The 19,735-nt window shown below is 48.6% G+C and overlaps 1 protein-coding gene across 1 annotated transcript in view; it reads right to left on the bottom strand.

Annotated features, from left to right (window-relative positions):
• Window positions 1–3,588: 3,588 nt before the first annotated feature.
• HOOK2 (hook microtubule tethering protein 2) overlaps window positions 3,589–19,735 on the bottom strand; it is a 31,170-nt gene continuing 15,023 nt past the window's right edge. The window contains exons 9-22 of the mRNA XM_056855344.1: window positions 18,720–18,877; window positions 18,473–18,613; window positions 14,790–14,991; window positions 14,070–14,180; window positions 13,814–13,901; window positions 13,554–13,623; window positions 12,542–12,679; window positions 11,634–11,721; window positions 8,038–8,072; window positions 7,698–7,780; window positions 6,786–6,889; window positions 5,660–5,767; window positions 4,664–4,735; window positions 3,589–3,762 (exon numbers count right to left, since the gene is read on the bottom strand). Coding sequence (XP_056711322.1) covers window positions 3,589–3,762; window positions 4,664–4,735; window positions 5,660–5,767; window positions 6,786–6,889; window positions 7,698–7,780; window positions 8,038–8,072; window positions 11,634–11,721; window positions 12,542–12,679; window positions 13,554–13,623; window positions 13,814–13,901; window positions 14,070–14,180; window positions 14,790–14,991; window positions 18,473–18,613; window positions 18,720–18,877 — 1,572 coding nt within the window. The remainder of the gene's footprint in view (window positions 3,763–4,663; window positions 4,736–5,659; window positions 5,768–6,785; window positions 6,890–7,697; window positions 7,781–8,037; window positions 8,073–11,633; window positions 11,722–12,541; window positions 12,680–13,553; window positions 13,624–13,813; window positions 13,902–14,069; window positions 14,181–14,789; window positions 14,992–18,472; window positions 18,614–18,719; window positions 18,878–19,735) is intronic.

Raw genomic sequence — 19,735 nt, 5'->3', positions numbered from 1 at the left:
GGTGGGGGCAGGAAGGGGAAAAAAGAATGGCAAAGACTACAGAACTTTCCCCTCCAGATCTTTCTCTATGGATGTGTTTAATAACATTTTAAAGGAATTAATTTAAAATCTAATTTGTATTTTGTCTAATGCTTGGGGGGGCTATGTACCAACACAATGCTGCTCTTTAATACAGCACTCCAGCAAGATTCAAATGCAGCTTACAGAGAGCTAGATTTCAGTCCAGTAGCACCTTAGAGACCGACAAGTTTTTCAGGGTATAAAGAACATAAGAAAAGCCATGCTGGACCAGACCAAGGCCCATCAAGTCCAGCAGTCTGTTTACCCAGTGGCCAACTAGGTGCCTCTAGGAAGACCACAAAAAAGAAAAAGAAAAAAAAACAACCCACTGCAGCAGCATTATCCTGCCTGTATTCCACAGCATCTAATATAATAGGCATGCCCCTCTGATCCTGGAAAGAATAGGTGGGCATCATGAGAGTGAAAGCTCCCTCCACTGCACTAGCTTCAACTTCCTTTGCGTTGTCGGTTGCACCCCATTGGATGGGACATATGTTGTAGGAAAGCGGGGTGGAATCTGTGCTTTCTATCTATAGTCTTACACACACACACACACACCTGTGGGGGAAGGGCTGTGGCTCAGTGGTAGAGCATCTGCTTGGCATACAGAAGGTCCCAGGTTCAATCCCCAGCATCTCCAGTTAAAGGGACTAGGCAAGTAGGTGAGGTGAAAGACCTCTGCCTGAGACCCTGGAGAGCTGCTGCTGGTCTGAGTACACAATACTGACTTTGATGGACCAAGGGTCTGATTTAGTTTAAGGCAGCTTCAGGAGTTCAGGTGTTCACACCTTCTCCATTATACCAGGCAATAAAGCCAGTGTGGTGTAGTGATTAAGCGTGGTGGACTCTAATCTGGAGAACCGGGTTGGTTTCCCCACTCTTACACATGAAGCCAGCTGGGTGACCTTGGGCTAGTCACAGTTTTTTCCAGACTCTCTCAGCCCCACCTACCTCACAAGGTGCCTGTTGTGGGGAGGGGAAGGGAAGGAGATTGTAAGCTGGGTTGATTCTCCTTAAAAGGTAGAAAAAGTCAGCATATAAAAATCAGCCCTTTTTCTAAAGGTCAATAAAAAAAAGTTCTGCCATACTTGTTTGTAATCACAGTTGCTCATAAAGGCAGCAACCTGTATTTTTAAAGTTCCCAATTAGCAACAGAAAGTAGTTACACATTGTAGCAGCTGCATTACTCTGAGGTTTCCATCTCTTCCAGACAAGGAAACTAGTTATTGCCAGTGTACATATGTATTTTATTACTATGCAAGTAAAAAAACCAGCCATATCTTAATGGAAAAACAAATAAGTTTTTAGGCTTACTATCTGATCAGGTAGCACTTGACCCATGCTTGGAGACACCAGTGAAGGTACTCACTGTACAACTAGAGATGGCCTTCCCTTTCTAATTTAGATCAATGCTGCCACCTACTGTGAGATCAAGTTCATTACCACTATATTAAAAATTGCTGGCAGAAAGGAAGAGAAGTCCCAGTGCCACATGGTGAATATAAACTATTTTAGACAAATCTCCTTTAACTCTTCCATGCCAGTAACCATCCCTGTGCAATATTGTTTCCTATGGATCTTATATGCCTTATCTAATCTGTAACTACTTTCGGAACCCTCCATGCTCGGTCAATCTGACATATGATGCTACTGAAAGCCAGCACTTCTGCTGAGGTTTGCACAGTAAGAACAATTAATCCCATCCTGTTGCAGGATAGGAAATATTGGGACAATCTTAGTTGTTTTAGCAATCCACCTGTTCCAGCCAGCAGGGATCAGAGGAGTTGTATGTTCTCTTATTCTTCCTAACGTCTAGAAGAATTTCCATCTAGACAGTAGGAAGAATTTTCTAACAGTTAGAGCATTTCCTCAGTGAGACAGGCTTCCTCGGGAGGTGGTAAACTCTCCTTCCCTGGAGGTTTTTAAGCCGAGGCTGGATGGCCATCTGTCAGCAATGCTGATTCTATGAACTTGGGCAATTCATGGGAGGGGGCATCTTGGCCATCTTCTGGGCACTGGGTGTGTGTGTGGGGAGGTAGTTGTCAATTTCCTGCATTGTGCAGGGGGTTGGACTAGATGACCCTGTGGTCCCTTCCAACTCTATAATTCTATGATTCCTGCCGTTCTTCCTCTCAAGAAAATTACTGTTTTCAGCTTCATTTCTCACATTAATAGGAGCGCTAGAAATTTTCTTCAGCTGGGAAAGCCAGTCCGAAATCAGACATATTCTCTCCATATTAGTTCCCCACACTCAGTGCTCATCTCTTTGTCTGACACTTATTGAGCCCTGAACTGGTTAATTTAAGAAACCACAAGTAACTGCAAAGTTTTCCCCATCAGTGCTGAAAACCAGGCCAAGGAATTGCTAGGGCCTCAACCTCCTAGAGCAAGATTACTGCCCAATGAAGCACCTGACCCTGTGACAGAAATCAAAAACCACAGCAAAGATGTTAGTGTTTTTATTTGCAGTGTAAAGATACTAGACATTTCCCCTGTATCACTGTAAACCAGGCGTCTTATCCGATAGAAAAATAAAGAGATGCCAGCCTGGACTGGTAAGATAGCTATATAAAACGTATAATTTACATCATTAAAAGTAAGATTTTTTTTACTAAAAATCAAAACGTTTAAAGAACTGGTTTTAAAAGGATACCGCATCTCACCGTTCCCACCATAATGGAAACATAATCCAAGAAGGGAAGGCATACTAACTGGAAAAAAACCAGACACGTATTAAAAGGGGGGGGGGGGGGGAACCAGACTCAAAATATTGCTGAGAAGACAATGTGCACACAACCTATTAAAGGGCAGGACTGTAGGCTCTCATCATCCCTCAAGTCAGTTCAGTGTTGATTGTTTTTCAAAGCCCGGTCCCTTCTTGGAAGGGAGCCACGAGCCACCTAGGGAAAGTTCTGGCAGAGGCAGCTCAGCCCCTGCAGGCAGCCGGAGGCAAAATGGGGAAGGGAAAAGAGACAGGTGCCACCTTTGAAGCTGCACCTGGGACCGAGATCAGAGGAGCAACACGCTAATCGCCAACACCTGGAGGGCACCTTCACAGATGCCAGCCGACAGCAGTCAAGGACATCCCACACAAGGATGAGCTCCTCAGGGAAGGAACGCTTTGAAATATTAAGAAGCGCGAGCCGCCTGCAAACCAGAACTTGAGAAGAGATGGGTAAGGAGTGGCAGTGAAGGGTGCTTCCCACCATTCGAGGCACTGCTTTCCCTCACCCCACCCCCGGAGACCCAAACTCTGCTGAGAGAGGGAATAGGCAGGTCTGCGTCCGCTAGGGAAGACTCAACCCTCTGCTGCCCATGACTCTTCACACCCCAACATGCACACCCCGAAGCACCGAGGCTCAGCGCAGGAAGAATCTTAAGCGGCAGAGAATTAATCCCGACAGTCAAATGGATGCTCTGGACTTTCCCCAAGGAGATGCTATTGCATGAGACAGAGGTTATACCCGCTTTGAACACTGTGTCCAAAGCCAACATTCACCAGAAGAGCCACAGGGCAGCATCACCGGATCAGGACAACTGAGAAGCCTTGTCAGGGCCAGCGTATCGGAGCAGCAAGGGCTGAGCCCTGCTCAGGTGGCTTCGGCGAGCGTTGGTAGCCAATCTCTGCTGGGCCAAGAAGGACTGGACATTTGTAGAGGTGGAGGATCGCTCCTCTGTGGCTCGTTGGTGCAGTGCCAGGCCCTGCAGTGGGAGGCAAGGGGAGGGGAAAACAGTATTTCAGAGCCCTTGGACCAGGATCTTCCACTCTTCCTCTGTGACAGGGCTCTGGCCAGTAATCCATGCCAAAGGATTCTAAATGCGGCATTCAAAAATGGCGAACCTCTGAGTCATGGAGATGCCGAAAGTTGCTTTACCATCACATTCTCTGTGCCTAATTAGCATTTAAAACAGTGTACGACCCCGTGGCTCAGAGTGGTAAGCTGCAGTACTGCAGTCAAAAGCTCTGTTCACGACCTGAGTTCAATCCCGACAGAAGTCAGTATCAGGTAGCCGGATCAAGGTTGACTCAGCCTTCCATCCTTCTGAGGTTGGTAAAATGAGTACCCAGCATGCTGGGGGTCAAGTGTAGATGACTAGGGAAGGCAGCGGCAAACCACCCTGTAAACACAGTCTGCCTAGTAAACGTCGGGATGTGGCATCACCCATGGGTCAGGAATGCCCTGGTGCTTGCACAGGGGACCACCTTTACCTTTTCCCTTAACAACAATGTAAGTTTGCAATGAAGTTACCATCCGCATAATAAGTTTTGCGGTTTCTGCTATATGCAGGGGAAGGGCAAGATAACACACAAATTCTCCTTTTCAACGATGGGAAGTCCAGCAAAGCCCCCCCGCTTCGGGCTTCAGTGGTTTCACTTGGCAAAGCCTGTGGCTGTTCCGAGCACCGCATTCCAACCGTAACGTCTAGAAATGTGTCCCAGAAGGCCAGCATTCTCACCATGAGGGATTCTGCACCGCATGCCTGATCCCAGATGCGCAGCACTCAACTGCACATGCATACAATTCAGACAAGCCGCTACAGCCAGCCCTGCAGCAAGCCGGGCTTCCTCTTGCCATACCCCTCGCGCCTACGCCAAACTCACCATGTTATACCAGGCGGAAATGATGAGCTTCTCTTCTTGCTCCTGTCGGGATTTCGTCTTCTCAAAATCAGTCTAGTGAAAAAAAGAGAAAGGTGAGTGCAGGGCCAAATGGCCAACTGGGCGAGACAGGTCAGGCCTACGGGAGCCCCCAGCGCTGATGCTGCGCCCCTATTCCAAAATGCCCCCGCCCTCTCCAGGCTGGCCGAAGGAAGGAAGGGAGCGAAGAGGCAGAGTGTGATTACCTCTTCCTTTGCGCCGCACACACGCGCAAACCCATAGCCTCACTGTCCAATCCCGAATGAAAGCAACGTGGAGCCCTCAGAGAGGAGCAGGCAAGGCTATCATGAGGCAGACTGAGACAGGCAAGCCAGAGCCTGGGTGAATTTAAGCCACGTGGAAAGGGGAAAACCCCTCTGCGTTATGGCTCAGGCACCTGTACTGGGTGGGCAGAGGGCCCCAAGCACACACCTCCTTGTTGGTTTACCATCAGGGTCAGGGTGTTGACTCTATTTTGTTAATGCTGCAGGGAAAAGGGATTCAGGGCCCCCAAAGACAGAGGGTGGGCCCCTCGCCACCCCTTCCCAAGGTCAGTCATTCCCTGTTCCTTTCCAGGATGCAGGCGCTCAGTGGGTGCCTGAACTCTTCACATCTCACTCCATTTCATTTTGCTCCAACTTCATTTTTTTTTGTAAAGGCGGATCAGGCTATTGAGAGACCTGAGCCACAACTCTGGCCATCGCTTTCCACGGCTTCCCCCCCGTGGCCTGAATGGAACTGAATTCCCAAAGACTCCAGCACCACGTGAACCACAAATGTCAAGTCATCCAATCTCATTCCCAAAACTTTCAAAGCCTTTCTGCCTTGTTGGACACCCCAGCCGCTCAAGGTAACAGCCTGGTGTCATGGCTAATCCAGAGGAGAGCCTCTCCCCGCCCCTGGGTGTGAAGAAGAGAGGCGGCAACCACTCCTGAAACGGCAAAAGGAAGAGGCCCTTGCCTCCAAGTGGTTTATCTTCTTCTCTTTTTCCTGCAGCTGGTTTTTCAGAGCCTGGATCTCCAGGGGGACGACGTGAGGCTGCTGCATGGGGTCCAGTTTCTTGATCACCTGTGGGAGAATCCACACAGATTTCCAGGTTAACCAGAAACTGGTTACTTATTTTTTTGCTTTATTAGACTTATAGCCCGCCCTCCCACCGGCAAATGCCTGGCGCAGGGCAGCTCACATAACAGTAAAATACAGACAATAAAACATTGCAGACTTATAAAGCTAACTGATTAATGAGATGATAAAATTGACTACTCCCAATGGCGCTTGGCTTGTGACAGAAGGCCACAGTCGGGCCTTCAGGCATTCACATAAGACGCAGAGCCTGCAGATGGAGTGGAAGCTTTCCAGGCAAGGTGGAGAGGGGCAGGGAGGCCAGATAAGGAAAACCGTAGCTGGCCTCAACCGTAAACCTGGCTGAACAGTTCTGTCTTGCGGGCCCTGCAGAACTCCATAAGAAGAAGAAGAAGAAGAGTTGGTTTTTATATGCCGACTTTCTCTACCACTTAAGGAAGAATCAAAGCGGCTTACAATCGCCTTCCCTTCCCCTCCCCACAACAGACACTCTGTGAGGTAGGTGGGGGCTGAGAGAGCTGTGACTAGCCCAAGGTCACCCACTTGGCTTCGTGTGTAGGAGTGGGGAAACAAATTCAGTTCGCCAGATTAGTGTCTGTCGCTCATGTGGAGGAGGGAATCAAACCCAGTTCTCCAGATCAGAGTCCACCGCTCCAAACCACTGCTCTTAACCACTACACCACGCTGGCTCTCAGGGCCCTGGTCTCACTGGAGGGACTATTCCACCAGGCAGGGGCCAGGGCAAAAAAAACCCTGGTTGAGGCCAGCTGGACCCTCTTTGGGTCTGGGTACTTTTTGGTTGGGACAGGAACTGCTTAGTCCCCCAAAAACCAATGCTACTAACTGAGTTACACTGACCGCAGGGGTATGCGCGTGTGTGAGCTACCAAGACATTCTGCAAGACTTCACCTTTGGATACAGACATGCACACACACACACACACACACACACACACACACACACACACACACAGATGTATAGCAGGAGGAACACTCCCACTTACCGTGCAGGCCTTGTCCATATAGCGCTTGTAGTGTTCCTCCATGGCTCTCATGTCCTCGTCCTTCTTCTTCAAAGACTGCTGCAGTTCATCAATCTTCCTAGCAGCTACTTGAGAGGCAGAGACATCAGAGACACCCAGAATCCCAAAGTGGGGGGGGGGGGGAGAGAATCGAAGAAAGAAAAAGGAGTTTGCATTCCACTCTAAACTCTGGGCGAGTCACCATTTCTATGTAGTCAAGGCTAGAATTCCCCCTTATTACGCTTGAAGGAAAGGGAGGCAGGCCTTGCTACAGTGCTGGGAGTTAAACGCTAGTCATTTATGCATGGGTACTTTCACTCAAATTTACCCCCGGTCTGTCTTGGTTGTTCATTAGAGATGACCTCGCTGCCAGCCCTCACAAATCCCGGGACTTCCTGTTCTTCTGTTAACTTGATTCTTCCCTCTCCCCTGAGCTCAGCCCAGGTGAAATCCCCATGCATAAGGCAAAGCGCGGGACATGTAAGCTTGGTTTCTCTCACAGCCAATTACAAAGCAGCATGTAATGGCGGGGATTCAAATGCTTCCTGCTTCCTGGGAGCTCTTTCTGAGCAGAAGAAAGGCTTTTTAAAACTGAGGTTTAGATTTCTTTCCTCCCCCCTTTCAGATTGCTCTGTTTTTTGTTCTTAAAATGCTTTTTTATGCAGCAATTGGGTTGGGGGGAAATTTTCTCTCACAGTAAGCTCTACAAAGTAAGCCAATTACAAAGCAGCATTTCAAGGGGCGGGAATTCAAATACTTCCTGATTTGAGCTTGGAGACTGCTGGTGCATAGATTCCCAACAGGAAAGTGTGAGTCCAGCGAGCAAAGAACCTCAGCTCAAACGCCATGCATAAACGACCTCTGTATTCAGGGCTCTGACACCCAACCACTTACTAGTGCTGTCCACTTTGGGCTCCAGTTCGTCAAGACATTCCTTCTTCTTTTGCAGCTCTGCGTGAGCTTCGTGCAATTTTTCCCTGGACAGGAAAAAAGAGGCACGAGTTAAGACATGAGGCGGGCTTGAAAAACAAAGGGCCAAAAATACTTGAAGGATGCGGGATAAAGGCCCTGCTTTGCACATTAACAGCAAAACAAACCTAGCATATGTAATATGCCAGGTTTTGAAATGGGCTCTTGGATATGTCACTGGCAATATAAGCAAGTCCCTTGACCATTAGGTGCAGGAAACTCCTTTTCTAGCCCCACCTCAAATACTGTGAATGGAAATACTTACAGATGCTCCTCCAGCTTCTTCTGCAGCAGAGAAGACTAAAAGAGAAAGAGAGAAAAGCTGACTGAGGATCCTTCAACCGGTTTAGCCAGCTAGCCGGCCTACTAATGCCTTAGCTAAAAGTCACAGAGAGTGAGCTGCTATGGGGTAGGTTGGCCACTAGAATGAGCCAGTGCCACACCCAGTACAGGCAGCATCAGAAATCAACACGCCCTTTTGCTGGGCCCAGTACAGAGGCCTGTAAATCTCCACACACAGATTTTGTCAGTCAACTGATGGCGTTATTTTAACTGGGTTATCGGAGGCATCAGAAGTTTTAAAGCTCCGAGGTAAATGGGATGCCGCTGGACTCAAAAAGCATTTTAACGAAATGGAACAGAGGGAATGCCACTCTGTTGGGCAAGCGTGGCAAAGGGCAAAAGTAAGAACTAAGAGCAGAACTAAAAGAGCTTTCCCCCCCGTAACTGGTTCATGGTAACCCCTCTTGGGGTTTTTTTTTGGTGTTTTTTTTTGTTTGTTTGTTTTTTACATAGTCTGCTAATTTGCCTTTCCAATCCTCTATGTCTGGGCACTCTTCTACCTTCCATTTTGTTGCAAATGTTACCCTAGCGGCTGTGATCATGTATTCAAACAGTTCCTCCGAAATTTTTGTGATGTTTTTTGGCAAGATGCCCAGTAGCCTACTCTTCACTTCCATTGGGAATTTTATTTTTATTTTCTGAATTTCAGCATGTATCTCTTTCCAGTATTCCTTGGTTTTATTACATGTCCACCACATATGATAAAAGGTGCCATCTATCTTCTTACATTTCCATCATTTCCCTTTGTAATCTGCGTTCATCTTTTTGATATCCTTTGGGGTAACACACCATCGGTAAAACATCTTACACCAGTTTTCTCTTAATGTTTGACCGGCTGTAAATTGTATGACTTCTGACCACAAAGTTTCCCATTGTTGGAACGATATTTCAAGGCAAGGGACGTTCAGAGGTGGCTTGCCATTGCCTCTGCATAGTGACCCTGGACTTCCTTGGTGGTCTCCCATTCAAATACTAACCAGGGCCGACCCTGCATAGCTTCTGAGACCTGATGAGATCAGGCTAGCCTAGGCTATTCAGGCCAGGGGAAAACAGAGTTATTAAAAAACCCCAAATCCAACTTGCCTGTGAATGAGGCTGCAACCCCAGGACAAAGATCCTGACCCTCCAACCTCCACCAAGCTTTGAAGGCAGCCTGTGTGATGGAGAAACTAGAAGCCCCTCCTCTCCTTTCAAGGCCACTCTTGGCCTGCCATTTTAGGGTATAAGGAGGGGTAGGCAGCCCGAGGCAGGCCTTACATATTCAGTGTTTACTGGGGCTCCTTCTAGGTGTTCAAAGTAATTTGCTGACACATCCTCTTTCCAAAGACGTTATCATAGCAGATCCCTCTTTACTAAAGTCATTTCACCTTACAAGTACAGATTTCTGAATTTATGATATCCTTATCCCTTCCAAACCATACAAAGACCTCTATGCCCACTCATACAATTGTACAATTCATGCTTCAGCTAGTCACAGACCAAGAAGCACTAAATTCTGTCCCATGAAAGTTTTATTCAGCTTCTCTCTGGCTACTGAGAGTTCACCAGGCATTGCTGACACACAGTCAAGTCTCTTTTTACACTGTGAGGGCTAGAAATGTACAAAATTCTACTTCCTGTAGAAATTACTGGTTGTTGTTTTTTTAAAAAAAACATGTTTGTCCAGGATTCCCACAGATTTCTCATACAGGGTTAAGTCTCCCTCATCCGGACTGCTTGGGACCAGAAGTGGTCCATAATTCAGATCTTTCCGTATTTAAGAATATTTGCATATACATAAAAAGATACCTTGGGGATGGGACCCAAGTCTAAACACAAAATTAATTTATGTTTTATACACACTTTATACCCATAGCCTGAATGTAATTGTAAATGGTATTTTTTAATAGCTTTGTGTACATTGAACCATCTGAAAGCAAACTGGTGTGCTGCTGAGGGCCTGTGAGTAACGCCTGCGTGCTGGCTCAAAAAGCCCTGTTTTGGATACTCAGCCTGTAGAATATTTCACTAGGTTCCTGCGGCCTCTGTAATACTTTCTCCCATTTGTCTAACTTCTCTTACCGCCTCTCCTCTATCCAGAGACAAGCGGCCTCTCGGTAATCAAGAATACGTGGCCCGCTCACTTCCTGTCCGTGATCCCCAAAGGGGTAATACCTCACTCTTTGGGAAACACTTTATACGCATGTTGGTTCACAAGATGCATAACTGTTTGTGCCCTGCGTGCTGTGCCTCCTACACCAGATTCAGAAACAGTGAAATAGAGCTAGCAGATCATATGAGCGAAAGAGAGCGACCTCGTCATATCCAAGAGATTTAGGACTGATACCGTTGTTACCTGGCACTGTTTCAAATATTATCAGATGACCGTTTTAGAACACCAGATACTGAGTGGCAAGAACCGCCTCACAGCAACAGCCACGAGTTGCCTCCGGTTCGACACTGAGAGACCTGTGCTCAAGCCACCCGTCCCAGCCTTCAGAATAGGCCCCCTTTAACAGCTCTTGGCTTGTGAACCCAGAGAAACCTTCCCTCCTTGATGCACGAAGACATGACACTGACAGTAGAGAAGCAATCGTGAGCGTAGAGCAGAGTAGGTTAGACTGCGCAAGTACTTACAATGGCCTGAACAGGACAGATCAGCCAGCAAGTCAGAGGGGGAGAAAGAGAGGGATGTTAACACAGTGAGGAAAGGTCCAGTCAGTAGAGTTTCAACAGGACATAGGGGGGAGGATACACAGCTCTTAACTAGGGCTAGACAAACCACACTCCACCCTGGGAGTCTAGTGTTCTCCTAACAAGCAACAAACCTCCACCCTCTGAATGGGCAGGATCCTCTTTTCCAGCACCGGTGGGCCAATCTAGGATCTCTCAACTCCCAAGAGTGTGGCGCCTTGTGCCATTCATCACGGACATTCTATGATCTAAGGGACCTTTGCCATCCATGTTACAACAATCCCGCCAAGTAACACCCACAGCTTGAAGCTTTGCTTTCAGCACCGAGATAATTGGGAGGGGGGGGGGAATAAATAGGGAATATAGGGACAGAGTTTTCCACCGTACACACAAAGAGTGTGCAGTCCTGCATAAGAGGGTGCCCCATAAATACCACACATCCCAGTACACAGGTAACGGTTTTACTTTGGGTAGTGTTGCCACGTCCCTCTTCACCACCAGCGAGAGGTTTTTTTGGAGGAGCCTGAGGAGGGCAGGGTTTAGGGAGAGGAGGGACTTCAATGCCATAGCATCCAATTGCCAAAGCGGCCATTTTCTCCAGAAGAACTGATCTCTATTGGCTGGAGAGCAGTTGTAACAGCAGATCTCCAGCTAGTACCTGGAGGTTGGCAACCCTAACTATGGGCCTGCCAAGGGGGTGAATGCCAGTCTCCATTACTGCCAGCTCATTGGAAGTTCAGCCTTCGGGAGGAAAGGAGACACGGTGGCCTCTGCGAAAGCCTCCTGTGACACATTCCAAACCACCTCCGTAAAGGCCTCCGAGAACCCATTCTACAGCAGACTCACATCCTCTGCCTTGCTTCCTTGGTCCTGAAGGGCCCTCTGCAGCTCTTCCACTTGTGCTTTGAGCTCCAAGACCTGCTGTTGACTCAGTCTAGATGAGGTAAAAAAAACAACACCACAATTAAGCAGGGAAGGGGGGAAAGCCAGCTGCAACTAACAATGGAAAACCATGACCTGTCGTCATTCCAAATTATTCTTAGCCATTGGGTACTGAGAGGAGGCACAACAGTCATCAGCTCTCCCGGGCACCAGACATTTTTTTTCTACTTTAGCAAAGCTTGGCCCTACTGAGCTCCCATCCCTACGGAGCATCCATCATTTTGCCCTGCTCTCTAGAGGAGGAATGTACTTAGTTATCTAGATGTGAAACTGCAAGGAATATGAAGTAGTCTGCATGAGTGAAAGAATGAATTCATTTCTGTAAACAAAGCCAAGATCTGAACCATATTATTAGACAAGATCCGTAAAACAGGGAAGTATCAGTTAAAATACACAAGCTGGAAAGAAACACATTAGTAATAACATTCACATTAAACCAGGCAGAGAGTACTTAAACTCAAGTATCCTCTGCTTGAATGTCCAAATACTTTATGGGCAAGCAGTAGATGTTGCCCCACTGGTAAAAAAGAAAAGAGAGACAAATATTACTTCAGCCGCTAATATAAAAAGAAAGCTAGAATTCTGTGTTTAAAGTGCTGGACTTTACTGCCAGAAGTCAATTTTGCCAATGTGCCTTTTTGGCACGCTTGCTAGATATGTTGATGTACCAGTTTCCTCCCCTCCCCCTCACACACCATTTTTGTTTGGCCTAAGCAAGATATATGAAGAAAGACGGGGTTTCCTTAGCCTGGTTCTCCCAACAGCGTGTGCAGGAGGTGGTGAACCTCTCAGTCTTTCAGACTATTGGATACCTTTGCTGGGCCTCCAGCTGGTTCTTTGCCCGGTTTGATTCCTCCAGCAAGGCCTGCAGCTCCGCTTGCTGCGTTCGGTACGACGACTCCTGGGCGCAGAGCATCTTGTTCTCGTGCTGCAGCCTCACAATGGTCTCCCTGAGCACAAACAGCATAACTTGTTGCAATGTACGGGGCAATGAGGATCAGCATCAGCTGATGGAGTGGACCAGAGGGGGGGGAAGCCCTCTGTGTATTTGGGCCATTCTCCACCACCACCACTTAAGGAAGAATGAAACCAGCTTACAATCACCCTCCCTTCCCCTCCCCACAACAGACACCCTGTGAGGTAGGTGGGGCTGACCCAAGGTCACCCCAGCTGGCTTCGTGTGTAGGAGTGGGGAAACAAATCCAGTTCACCAGATTAGTGTCCTCCGCTCACGTGGAGGAGTGGGGAATCAAACTCGGTTCTCCAGGTCACAGTCCAAACCATCACTCTTAACCACTACACCACGCTGGAATGAAGAGCTGCACTTGGAACACGTAGAAGCTCCGGCAGACTCTGCAATACAGCCATTGTCCCGGAGGCCACCATCTTAAAGCAGAGCAATGCATGCTGGGATACAAAATCTTCAGATAATACGTCTGTGTCACCTAGGCTGTCCATAAGAAACATCCACTGGATTCTGGAAAAGTCCCTAATTAGTAATAGGTAGGAAAAGACCTCGGATAGACAATCCCACATGACAGTAGAAGACATCCTTGGGACTGATGCTTGTTCTTCCTACAAAGATTGGGAAAATATACCCAGAGGATGCCCCCCCCCCTTACAAGGAACACCAGACATGGTGGGATGGCTTCACCTTACAATCCTTCCAAACTTGCATACTCTGGCCACACTAACCCCAGCTCCCAGCTGATGAAATGGGACACACTGAAACATGCCAGGTGGTAATTCCCTGATGTGGGTAGACACCGCGGCCTTTTGCCTTCCCCGCCCCCAGAACAAGATGCCCAAAGACCATAACTTTACTTGAGTTCTGCTGGCATGATCTCAGCAGCCAAGTTGTCCACAGGAGAAGCAATTTCTTCCAGCATGGTATCTGCAAAGGTGTTGTGCCAGAAGAAAGAGACATTAGACAAGACAGAAAGTTGGGCTGCAAAATAAAACCAAGGGCAGCAGGTTGGGGGGACAAATCTTCACTATGGCTGCTCAAGTATTTACAAGCCTTAAAATGCAATTGTTGTCTCTCCCAACATAAAACACTGGAAGACGTTCCCCAAATGACTTACCAGCTTGGTTCAGGAACCTTTGCTGCACCTGAGCACACCGCAGCTCTTCAGTGGCCTCCCGGAGGGCATCCCGTTCTTCAATCAGCCTCTGTGAAGAGTCAGGCATCAGTCCACAGACGACAGCAGTACTCTGCTCCCAAAGACACCAACCAGACGTCCCCGGACTCTCCCCTCCCCCTCATCTCCCCATTCTCCCCCCTGAATTCCACCCTAAGCCATGGGGACAGCCCGCCAGGACAGCCAAGTCCGGAGTTACCTCTTTCTCTTTCACCAGGGCCTCAAACTTTTCCTTGAGGTTCTTGAACTCAAACTGCCACTTCTCTGCTTTCAAGGCCTCCTCTGCATGCTTGCTGTGGAGCTCCTGCACCTGGACGAGGGGACAGGACAGGAATTTGCTGAGGCATTCTATGCCAGTTCTGGCTGCTCTTTTCTACTCTTCTGCCAATAACCCTCCATACGGGTTTCACAGGTAACCTCAATCTACTTGTGGTACTACTGAAGCAGATACTTCTCAAAGCCAAAGCAAGAAAAGGTGGCTGAAGACCAGGGTTCTACCTAAAGTCACAAAGTACAGAGCCAGCTACCAGTTCAGCTCTGGTAAAATGGGGAGAGGCCATGGCTCAGTGGTGCCAAGCATCTGCTTGGCATACAAAAGGTCCCAAGTTCAGTCCCCGATATCTCCAGTTAAAGGGACTAGGCAGGTAGGTGATGTGAAAGACCTCTGCCTGAGACCCTGGAGAGCAGCTGCTGGTCTGAGTAGACAATACCGACTTTGATGGACCAAGGGTCTGATTCAGTGTAAGGCAGCTTCATGTGCAGGGTTTAAACTCTAGAGGAATCAGCCATGGCTGCATAACACTCTAATGTGCCTTTTGAGCACCTTCTACTCAGAGAGCACGACACTGTCCTCTGTCAAGCGTTCCAGTTCTTTTGAAGGCATCACACAGCTTGAGCGCGGCTCCTCGCATCACCTCACCTGCCTCTTATGCGCCTCCAGTTGTGTGCGCACTGCATTGGCGCGCCGCAACTCCTCCTCCAGCTCACACGTGCGCTGCATATAGACGGTGTTCCGCTCCTCCAGCAGCCGGACCTGCCGTCGCAGGTCCCCCAGGTCTTCCAGCTTCTTCTTATAGGAGTCCACCATGGCCTCCAGTCGTCCCACCCTGTCTGATGAGTGGCTGCAAGCAAATGAAGGGGGGGGGGTGGCAAGTGAAAGTGTTACTTCTTTCAGCACTAACATTGAACTCCCACTGTATCCCTTCCACTGTCTAACCAACATAGGAACTCTTCTAGACGTGGAAAACCTCAAAACATAAAGCATCAGAAGCTGCTGCTGCAGCAAGGCTGGAGTGTACCAAAAAGTGAAACAATCAGAGATAAACAACTAACGTCCCCTTCATCTGTATCCAAGTCCTGTATATATTCCAGATCTAACAGGAAGGTTATTTTATACTTTCCACTATCAAAAGGCTACCCAGTCCACATGTTCTGGGCCTAGGATCCAGTCACAACACCACCTGGAGAGTGGAACTGAGAAGATCAACCCAAAAACAGGGCACTGGATCTGGCGATCTATCAGCAGAAGGCATGGATGGTCACACATTTTCCCTGAGTTACCCACGTGAGTTGGGAGGCTGCAGTGGTGAGAGGGAATGAAAATGTCCTTTCTGACTCTTCTATCAGTGCAGTTCCATTGACAAGAGGCAGAAGGGATTGCTTTCTCCACCTTCCCAATGCAACCTCCTGACCCGCACGTCTATTAGAAGAAGAGTTGGTTTTTATAGGCCGACTTTCTCTACCACTTAAGAAAGAATCAAACCAGCTTATAATCACCTTCCCTTCCCCTCCCTACACCCTGTGAGGTAGGTGGGGCCAAGAGAGCTCTAACAGAGCTGTGACTAGCCCAAGGTCACCCAGCTGGCTTCATGTGTAGGAGCAGGGAAACAAATCCAGTTCACCAGATTAGCCTCCGCCGCTCATGTGGAGGAGTGGGGAATAGCCTCCGCCGCTCATGTGGAGGAGTGGGGAATCAAACCCGGTTCTCCAGATCAGACTCCACCACTCCAAACCACTGCTCTTAACCACTACACCATGCTGGCTCTCTGTCCACACAGCCTCTGCAATCCTAGGAATAAATTTTTCCAGGGTCAGAAAGGGGGAGAGGGGAACATGGGAAAGATCCGCAATCCTTCGTCTGCAAGACTGCTGGATCCAACCCAGGGTCGCTGCTTATCTAACATCCATACTAGAACTCATTTACTCTATATTCCCACCAGCTACTCAGAGTTGAGGGGCATATCTACAATTCTACAGTTTCAGAAACTGCAGATAACAGACTGCAGTCTTGGAAAAGTCCCAGTTCTTTCAAATAAGCTGCCAACATGTTTTCTATCAAAGAAGAGGGCTGGAACAATTCTCAGCAAAAACCAACTGAATTCTGCAACAGAAGTCATGCTCCACATGTGCTCACAAATTCCTCCAGTCAGAACTACAACCACAAAAATGCAGTTGTTTCCCAGAATGTCCAGCCTTGAAAAAAAGCAACATTTCTTATCAAGGATGTAATAAATATACATGCACCATCCCTGAATCCACAGGAGTTTTCCTGGATTTCGCCTTTCAGAGGCAGCTCCCACAGAATTCCCAAACTGTCTTTTGAAATCAGTAATTCAGGTGGGATACAAAAGTTTCTGAGAATGAAAACCAAGACCAGCAGTTCCCAAACTTTTCGTGCCCGTCCCCTTGGTTCCACAAACTCAACCCCAGCGCCCCCTACCCTATCCTATAAAAAGCATTATTCAAAATAGGGGTTTGCATGACGCACTAAAGAACAATAAAATTTCAAAACAGTAACAGTTAATTGCACATCTATTCAAAATCAAATTAAAACTTTTTAAATTGAAATTTATTCAACAAAGCTGATGAGCTTGATTCAGTGGCGCCAGCTCTTCAAAGTCTGGAAAAAAACACCAAATTTGCCAGCATGGTGCCATAGCTTGATCTATTGCAAATAAGTGAACAACGCAGTTGAAGGGGGCCCACCTCTAGCGACCCCCCTGCTGCCCCCTTGCCTCTTAGCGCCCTCTTGGTAATTCCACCGCCCCCAGGAGGTGGTACTGCCCATTTTGACAACTACAGACCTAGACTATACATAGCGGGCGTCTCTGAACTGAAGCCCAAGTCTAAGATTCCTTGAAAGCTGCTGCATCCAGAGTGCCCTATGATCAAAACTCTACGAACAGAAATGAGTTCACCTCCTCTAGGCCCATGTTCAGCCACCACTGGCTGTTTGGGATTCCACAGCCTTGCCTTAGGTTGGCTCTATATTAAACATATACAGACTGGAGTGGCGATTTATTTATAAGATTTATATCTCATCTTTCCCTTGCCTGCGTACTTGGGGAGAGACTGCTCTTATCAATGGCAGAGCTGTTGCCACAGGTGCCCCCCCTCCACCAAGTCTTATGAATTAGTCTGACCAGAAATAATATTTGTGAAACTTGGTTTTCTGCTGTTTTTGTGGGGGGTTTTGACGCTGTAAGCTGCTTTGAGTCTGCATTTAGGGGAGACAATTGGGTTAAAAGTGTCTGAAGTAATTACATAAGGTGGCTTGCAATTCCAAATCAAAACTGTACACAATACAATTTTATTTATTTATTTTATTACACTTTTACCCCACCCTCCTGTAAGGAAGTACCACACATTTATTCCGCCCTGTTTGGCTTTTACGCTGCTTTCCAGTGCGCGCCTCTCAAGGAAAGGTGTGCAGGCGGTGCTGATTCTGCAGCTGCAGGCGCTGATTGATTGTTTGACTTTGATTGGTGGAGGAGGGTTTTAAGGCACTAGCTTTGTTTTGGTAAAACCATTCCTTTTTTCCCTTTTGAGTGGCCTTTTACTAGTGAAGGAGATAGCTTTTCCGCCTGTTGTAAACTGAGAGCATTCCTCTTATTTGCTTTGACTCTCCTTACAATAAACTTTGATTATTATAAAGCTAGTGAGCGAAGCCGTGCTTGTTGGTGAGTACAGCTCCCCAGAAACAAGCCAGAGGCTGGAGAGAGAAAACCTTGGGCAGGAAAAGCTCCCAGTCATATTATTAATGCACCTTGCCCACCTAGAATCTGAAGAGGCCGTGGTCAGCATTCAGGACCTGGGTAAGAGGTTGCTGGTTCACACACCTCGCCAGCCCAAAGGCTGGGCTCAGGGTGGCCCCCTTAAACCCCCTCTCCCTCCCCAAAGAAGAAACCACACCTAAGAAGAAGAAGAGTTGGTTTTTATATGCCAACATTCTCTACCACTTAAGGGAGACTCAAACCGGCTTACAATCACCTTCCCTTCCCACAGCATACACCCTGTGAGGTGGGTAGGGCTGAGAGAGTGTGACTAGCCCAGGGTCACCCAGCAGGCTTCATGTGGAGGAGTGGGGAAACCAACCCGCGTCACCAGATTAGCCTCCGCAGCTCATGTGAAGGAGTGGGGAATCAAACCCGGTTCTCCAGATCAGACTCCACCGCTCCAAACCACCGCTCTTAACCACTACACCACGCTGGCTAAGAATGGTTGCATGTTAAAAAGAGGTCGGGTGGACTCTGAAAGAGGCCCGGCAGCCACACAGCAAAACCTTGGCTCAGCGTTCACAGGCACCGAGTTCAGCATGCTCACCGCAGCACGTCCATCTCATCTTTCAGCGCTTGCGCTTCCTCGGCCAGGCTCGTCAGCTCCTCGTTGCGGTGCTGCATCTCCTGCACCTCCCTCTCCAGGTCCTCGCAGCGGGCTCGGAAGTCATCTCTGCCGCTTTCCAGCCTGGCCAAAGACACCTCTTGTTAGCGAGGCCCTGGCTGAGCCGGCCCGCATTTGGGAGCCAGCCCACAGGAGAGGGAGCCCCCTCCCGCCCTAGCATTGGCCCTACCGGAAGTTCTCCTCTTGCAGCTGCTCTATCTGGGTCTGGAGCAGAAGCAGCTTCTTGCCGGCAATGCCGGCGGTGTCCGACTCCAAGGAGTTCTTCTGATCCCGCAGGGTTTTGTTCTCCTGCACCAGCGTGTTCTTCTCCTCCGCCAGGAGCGAGATCTGTGCAAAGGGACAGAATCAGGAACTCCGGCAAGCAGGGGCCACGGAGCTCTAGCCTGGTGGCCACAGAGGCTTCAGCAGAGCCCAGCTCAGAATCCGTGTAGCGCTCGCAGGCCCTACAGCCTCGTCCTACACATTCACAAGGAAGCACATCTCAGCTATTCCACAGCCTTGCCTTAGGTTGGCTCGATAGTAAACTTATACAGATTGGAGTGGCGATTTATTTATATGATTTATATCTCGTCTTCCCTTGCCTGCGTACTTGGGAAGAGCCTGCTCTTATCGATGGCAAAGCTGCTGATGCCGGTGCCCCCCTCACCTAGTCTTATGAATTAGTCTGACCAGAAATAATATTTGTGAAATTTGGCTTTCTGCTGTTGTTTTTTGACACTCGCCAGAGAACACTTGCCGCCCACCTTCTATCAGGCTGTCTCTCATAGAATCATGGAGTTGGAAGGGACCACCAGAGTCATCTAGTTCAACCCCCTGCACAATGCAGGAAATTTACAACCACCCTCTCCCCACACCCCCAGTGGCCCCCACTACATGCCCAGAAGATGACCAAGATGAGTTCCCTCTCATCATCTGCTTAAGGCAGGGGTGGGGAACCTTTTTCCTACCAAGGGCCATTTGCACATTTATGACATCATTCAGGGGCCATACCAGGTGTAGATCTCCCGGGGGGGGGGAAGAGGCGAGGGTTGCCAGGTCTCCAGCCACCACCTGGAGGTTGGCAACTCCAGGGGAGGCCACACAGAGAAGGCCTGCGGGGTGCCCCCCCTCCCCCCTCCCAGGCGGAAGGGCAGCCAGCAGTGGGCCCGAGCAAACGAGGTGCCAGGGAGGCGCAGCCCACAGTTG

Source organism: Euleptes europaea, chromosome 1 (genome assembly GCF_029931775.1).
Source record: "Euleptes europaea isolate rEulEur1 chromosome 1, rEulEur1.hap1, whole genome shotgun sequence".
NCBI lineage: Eukaryota > Metazoa > Chordata > Lepidosauria > Squamata > Sphaerodactylidae > Euleptes > Euleptes europaea.
This window is presented reverse-complemented; position numbering and strand designations above follow the sequence as displayed.